Source organism: Podarcis melisellensis, assembly GCF_964234715.1.
Source record: "Podarcis melisellensis genome assembly, chromosome: W".
Lineage (NCBI taxonomy): Eukaryota > Metazoa > Chordata > Lepidosauria > Squamata > Lacertidae > Podarcis > Podarcis melisellensis.
In genome coordinates, this window is record NC_138535.1 from 5,183,969 (window position 1) to 5,191,468 (window position 7,500).

Genomic DNA, 7,500 nt, shown 5'->3' on the forward strand with positions numbered 1-7,500 from the left:
CCCCTGTCCCCTAAGGAGGAGAGGGGGCGCCCCCCACAGGCTTTCCCTACCCCACCGCCCCTTTTCTCCCCTCCTCGGGGTCTATGGGTCTCCTCCGTGGGTCAGGGGCTCTCGGGGCGCCCCCTCTCCTGCTTAGGGGTCAGGGGCTCTCAGCTCCTCCCTCCCCTGCTTAGGGTTCAGAGAGCTTAGAGAGCCCCTGACCCCTAAGGAGGAGAGGGGGCGCCCCCCACAGGCTTTCCCTACCCCACCGCCCCTTTTCTCCCCTCCTCGGGGTCTATGGGTCTCCTCCGTGGGTCAGGGGCTCTTGGGGCGCCCCCTCTCCTTCTTAGGGGTCAGGGGCTCTCAGCTCCTCCCTCCCCTGCTTAGGGGTCAGAGACCTTAGAGAGCCCCTGACCCCTAAGGAGGAGAGGGGGCGCCCCCCACAGGCTTTCTCTACCCCACCGCCCCTTTTCTCCCCTCCTCGGGGTCTATGGGTCTCCTCCGTGGGTCAGGGGCTCTCGGGGCGCCCCCTCTCCTTAGGGCTCAGGGGCTCTCAGCTCCCCCGTCCCCTGCTTAGGGGTCAGAGAGCTTAGAGAGCCCCTGTCCCCTAAGGAGGAGAGGGGGCGCCCCCCACAGGCTTTCCCTACCCCACCGCCCCTTTTCTCCCCTCCTCGGGGTCTATGGGTCTCCTCCGTGGGTCAGGGGCTCTCGGGGCGCCCCCTCTCCTCCTTAGGGGTCAGGGGCTCTCAGGGCGCCCCCTTCTCCTCCTTAGGGGTCAGAGACCTTAGAGAGCCCCTGACCCCTAAGGAGGAGAGGGGGCGCCCCCCACAGGCTTTCCCTACCCCACCGCCCCTTTTCTCCCCTCCTCGGCGTCTATGGGTCTCCAGCGTGGGTCAGGGGCTCTCAGCTCCCCCCTCCCCTGCTTAGGGGTCAGAGAGCTTAGAGAGCCCCTGACCCCTAAGGAGGAGAGGGGGCGCCCCCCACAGGCTTTCCCTACCCCACCGCCCCTTTCCCCCCCCTCGGGGTCTATGGGTCTCCGCCGTGGGTCGCCGTCCGCAGCCGCCCCTCACGCACGACGCTCCCTTTCCAGGACCGGATCGACGGCCATCCAGGAGGCCGGCCATTTTGACGCCGGAAACATCCGGAAGCTGAAGCTGGCCGACTGGCTCCGCCTCCGGCAGCTCTTCCGGGACGTGGAGGACGAGGAGACCTGCTTCTTCCGGATGTTTCCGGCGTCAAAATGGCCGCCTCCTGGAAGTGGCGGGCTTGGATGGCGATGCCGTCGATCCGGTCCTGGAATGTAAATAATAGTAATAATAATAATAATAATATTAATAATAAAAAATAAGAAGCATAAAATAATAATAATTTAATAATAATAGTAAAATAATAATAATAAAATATAATAATAATTATGCATTATTTCTTTCTTACGATGATTAATAGTTTATTATTATTATTATGCATTATTTTTATTCTTACGATGATTAATAGTTTGACGATGATTTATTATTTCTGTTCATTATTTTTATTCTTACGGTGATTAATAGTTTGATGATGATATGTTATTTTTATATATTTTTATATATCATTTTTAGGCATTCTTTTTATTCTTACGATGAGTAATAGTTTGATTATTAGTATTAATATGCATTCTTTTTATTCTTACGATGATTAATAGTTTGATTATTATTATTATTATTATAATGGATTATTTTTATTCTTACGATGATTAATAGTTTGATGATTATTTATTCTTACGATGATTAATAGTTTGACGATGATTTATTATTTCTGTTCATTATTTTTATTCTTACGGTGATTAATAGTTTATTATATATTCTTTTTATATATTATTATATATCATTTTTCTGCCTTATTTTTATTCTTACAGTGATCAATAGTTTGATGATTATATATTATTCTTATATATTATTATATATCATTTTTCTGCCTTATTTTTATTCTTACAGTGATCAACAGTTTGATGATTATATATTATTCTTATATATTTTTATATATCATTTTTCTGCCTTATTTTTATTCTTACAGTGATCAATAGTTTGATGATTATATATTCTTTTTATATATTATTATATATCATTTTTCTGCCTTATTTTTATTCTTACAGTGATCAATAGTTTGATGATGATATATTATTCTTATATATTATTATATATCATTTTTCTGCCTTATTTTTATTCTTACAGTGATTAATAGTTTGATGATGATATATTATTTTTATGTATTTTTATATATCGTTTTTATGCATTCTTTTTATTCTTACAGTGATTAATAGTTTGATGATGATACATTATTTTCATATATTATTATATATTATTTTTTATGCATTCTTTTTCTTCTTAATGAGTTATTATGAATTATGAATTATGATTTTTCTTCTTAGCGGATTATTATGAATTATGAATGATGATTGTTCTTCTTAATGGATTATTATGAATTATGAATTATTATTGTTCTTCTTCATTAATAAACTATTACCGTTATTATTACTATTCTTTACATTCCAGGATTTGTTTATTTATTTATTTATTGTTATTAGATATTATTATTATTATAACTATTCTTGACATTCCAGGACCGGATCGACGGCATCGCCATCCAGGCCCGCCAGTTCCAGGAGGCCGGCCATTTTGACGCCGGAAACATCCGGAAGAAGCAGGAGGCGCTGGGGGCGCGGTATGAAGCCCTGCGCGACCCCATGGCGGCCCGGAAGCAGAAGCTGGCCGACTCGCTCCGCCTCCAGCAGCTCTTCCGGGATGTGGAGGACGAGGAGACCTGGATCCGGGAGAAGGAGCCCATTGCCGCCTCCACCAACCGAGGTCGGTGAATTCCTTCCTCGTTAAGAATCAATTAAGCAATTAATTAATGATAATAATGATAATAATGATGATAATAATAAAAATAAAAATAAAAATATCGTTCATTTATTCATCGCCGCCTCCACCAACCAAGGTCGGTGAATTCGTTCATCGTTAATAATCAATGAATAATAATAGTAATAAGTCATTCATTCATGGATCGCTGCCTCCACCAACCGAGGTCGGTGAATTCGTTCATCGTTAATAATCAATGAATAATAATAGTAATAAGTCATTCATTCATGGATCGCTGCCTCCACCAACCGAGGTCGGTGATTCCTTCATCGTTAATGAATCAATTCATTCGTTAATTAATTCATAAGAAATCATTCATTCCTTGATCGCCGCCTCCACCAACCGAGGTCGGTGATTCCTTAATCAATTAATTTGTTAATTAATTCATAAGAAATCATTCATTCCTTGATCGCCGCCTCCACCAACCGAGGTCGGTGATTCCTTCATCGTTAATGAATCAATTCATTCGTTAATTAATTCATAAGAAATCATTCATTCCTTGATTGCCGCCTCCACCAACCGAGGTCGGTGATTCCTTCATCGTTAATGAATCAATTAATTCGTTAATTAATTCATAAGAAATCATTCATTCCTTGATCGCCGCCTCCACCAACCGAAGTCGGTGATTCCTTAATCAATTAATTCGTTAATTAATTCATAAGAAATCATTCATTCCTTGATCGCCACCTCCACCAACCGAGGTCGGTGATTCCTTCATCGTTAATGAATCAATTCATTCGTTAATTAATTCATAAGAAATCATTCATTCCTTGATCGCCGCCTCCACCAACCGAGGTCGGTGATTCCTTAATCAATTCATTCGTTAATTAATTCATAAGAAATCATTCATTCCTTGATCGCCGTCTCCACCAACCGAGGTCGGTGATTCCTTAATCAATTCATTCGTTAATTAATTCATAAGAAATCATTCATTCCTTGATCGCCGCCTCCACCAACCGAGGTCGGTGATTCCTTAATCAATTAATTCGTTAATTAATTCATAAGAAATCATTCATTCCTTGATCGCCGCCTCCACCAACCGAGGTCGGTGATTCCTTAATCAATTAATTCGTTAATTAATTCATAAGAAATCATTCATTCCTTGATCGCCGCCTCCACCAACCGAGGTCGGTGATTCCTTAATCAATTAATTCGTTAATTAATTCATAAGAAATCATTCATTCCTTGATCGCCGCCTCCACCAACTGAGGTCGGTGATTCCTTCATCGTTAATGAATCAATTAATTCGTTAATTAATTCATAAGAAATCATTCATTCCTTGATCGCCGCCTCCACCAACCGAGGTCGGTGATTCCTTAATCAATTAATTCGTTAATTAATTCATAAGAAATCATTCATTCCTTGATCGCCGCCTCCACCAACCGAGGTCGGTGATTCCTTCATCGTTAATGAATCAATTAATTCGTTAATTAATTCATAAGAAATCATTCATTCCTTGATTGCCGCCTCCACCAACCGAGGTCGGTGATTCCTTCATCGTTAATGAATCAATTAACTCGTTAATTAATTCATAAGAAATCATTCATTCCTTGATCGCCGCCTCCACCAACCGAGGTCGGTGATTCCTTAATCAATTCATTCGTTAATTAATTCATAAGAAATCATTCATTCCTTGATCGCCGCCTCCACCAACCGAGGTCGGTGATTCCTTAATCAATTAATTCGTTAATTAATTCATAAGAAATCATTCATTCCTTGATCGCCGCCTCCACCAACCGAGGTCGGTGATTCCTTCATCGTTAATGAATCAATTAATTCGTTAATGAATTCATAAGAAATCATTCATTCCTTGATCGCCGCCTCCACCAACCGAGGTCGGTGATTCCTTAATCAATTAATTCGTTAATTAATTCATAAGAAATCATTCATTCCTTGATCGCCGCCTCCACCAACCGAGGTCGGTGATTCCTTCATTGTTAATGAATCAATTCATTCGTTAATTAATTCATAAGAAATCTTTCATTCCTTGATCGCCGCCTCCACCAACCGAGGTCGGTGATTCCTTAATCAATTCATTCGTTAATTAATTCATAAGAAATCATTCATTCCTTGATCGCCGCCTCCACCAACCGAGGTCGGTGATTCCTTAATCAATTAATTCGTTAATTAATTCATAAGAAATCATTCATTCCTTGATCGCCGCCTCCACCAACCGAGGTTGGTGATTCCTTAATCAATTAATTCGTTAATTAATTCATAAGAAATCATTCATTCCTTGATCGCCGCCTCCACCAACCGAGGTCGGTGATTCCTTAATCAATTAATTCGTTAATTAATTCATAAGAAATCATTCATTCCTTGATCGCCGCCTCCACCAACCGAGGTCGGTGATTCCTTCATCGTTAATGAATCAATTAACTCGTTAATTAATTCATAAGAAATCATTCATTCCTTGATCGCCGCCTCCACCAACCGAGGTCGGTGATTCCTTCATCGTTAATGACTCAATTAACTTGTTAATTAATTCATAAGAAATCATTCATTCCTTGATCGCCGCCTCCACCAACCGAGGTCGGTGATTCCTTAATCAATTCATTCGTTAATGAATTCATAAGAAATCATTCATTCCTTGATCGCCGCCTCCACCAACCGAGGTCGGTGATTCCTTAATCAATTAATTCGTTAATTAATTCATAAGAAATCATTCATTCCTTGATCGCCGCCTCCACCAACCGAGGTCGGTGATTCCTTAATCAATTCATTCGTTAATGAATTCATAAGAAATCATTCATTCCTTGATCGCCGCCTCCACCAACCGAGGTCGGTGATTCCTTAATCAATTAATTCGTTAATTAATTCATAAGAAATCATTCATTCCTTGATCGCCGCCTCCACCAACCGAGGTCGGTGATTCCTTCATCGTTAATGAATCAATTAATTCGTTAATGAATTCATAAGAAATCATTCATTCCTTGATCGCCGCCTCCACCAACCGAGGTCGGTGATTCCTTAATCAATTAATTCGTTAATTAATTCATAAGAAATCATTCATTCCTTGATCGCCGCCTCCACCAACCGAGGTCGGTGATTCCTTCATTGTTAATGAATCAATTCATTCGTTAATTAATTCATAAGAAATCATTCATTCCTTGATCGCCGCCTCCACCAACCGAGGTCGGTGATTCCTTAATCAATTAATTCGTTAATGAATTCATAAGAAATCATTCATTCCTTGATCGCCGCCTCCACCAACCGAGGTCGGTGATTCCTTAATCAATTAATTCGTTAATTAATTCATAAGAAATCATTCATTCCTTGATCGCCGCCTCCACCAACCGAGGTCGGTGATTCCTTCATCGTTAATGAATCAATTAATTCGTTAATGAATTCATAAGAAATCATTCATTCCTTGATCGCCGCCTCCACCAACCGAGGTCGGTGATTCCTTAATCAATTCATTCGTTAATTAATTCATAAGAAATCATTCATTCCTTGATCGCCGTCTCCACCAACCGAGGTCGGTGATTCCTTAATCAATTAATTCGTTAATTAATTCATAAGAAATCATTCATTCCTTGATCGCCGCCTCCACCAACCGAGGTCGGTGATTCCTTAATCAATTAATTCGTTAATTAATTCATAAGAAATCATTCATTCCTTGATCGCCGCCTCCACCAACCGAGGTCGGTGATTCCTTAATCAATTAATTCGTTAATTAATTCATAAGAAATCATTCATTCCTTGATCGCCGCCTCCACCAACCGAGGTCGGTGATTCCTTAATCAATTAATTCGTTAATTAATTCATAAGAAATCATTCATTCCTTGATCGCCGCCTCCACCAACTGAGGTCGGTGATTCCTTCATCGTTAATGAATCAATTAATTCGTTAATGAATTCATAAGAAATCATTCATTCCTTGATCGCCGCCTCCACCAACCGAGGTCGGTGATTCCTTAATCAATTAATTCGTTAATGAATTCATAAGAAATCATTCATTCCTTGATCGCCGCCTCCACCAACCGAGGTCGGTGATTCCTTAATCAATTAATTCGTTAATTAATTCATAAGAAATCATTCATTCCTTGATCGCCGCCTCCACCAACCGAGGTCGGTGATTCCTTAATCAATTCATTCGTTAATTAATTCATAAGAAATCATTCATTCCTTGATCGCCGCCTCCACCAACCGAGGTCGGTGATTCCTTAATCAATTCATTCGTTAATTAATTCATAAGAAATCATTCATTCCTTGATCGCCGCCTCCACCAACCGAGGTCGGTGATTCCTTCATCGTTAATGAATCAATTAACTCGTTAATTAATTCATAAGAAATCCTTCATTCCTTGATCGCTGCCTCCACCAACCGAGGTCGGTGATTGGGCGAGGGTTTAATTGCGTTTAATTGGATTTGTTTTGTATCCTATTTAAATTGTTTTGTATTATATATTGTTTTGTATATCATTTAAATTTATGATCTATTCCACACCGATTGTTATTATTATCACCTTGGCTGGGGAGGGCGGGGTATGAATAAAAATTATTATTGTTGTTATTTTTATTACTTTATTATTATTATTATTATTATTATTATTATTATTATTATTAATAATCTCTTCCCCCCCCTTCCAGGCAAGGACCTCATTGGGGTCCAGAACCTTTTGA

The 7,500-nt window shown here is 40.4% G+C and overlaps 1 protein-coding gene across 1 annotated transcript in view; it reads left to right on the top strand.

Moving 5' to 3' along the window:
* The window catches only part of LOC309361257 (spectrin alpha chain, non-erythrocytic 1-like), a 199,058-nt gene that overhangs the window by 55,719 nt on the left and 135,839 nt on the right, over nt 1–7,500 (top strand). The window contains exons 16-17 of the mRNA XM_081896165.1: nt 2,579–2,822; nt 7,468–7,500. The exon at nt 7,468–7,500 is cut by the window's right edge and continues 90 nt beyond it. Coding sequence (XP_081752291.1) covers nt 2,579–2,822; nt 7,468–7,500 — 277 coding nt within the window. The remainder of the gene's footprint in view (nt 1–2,578; nt 2,823–7,467) is intronic.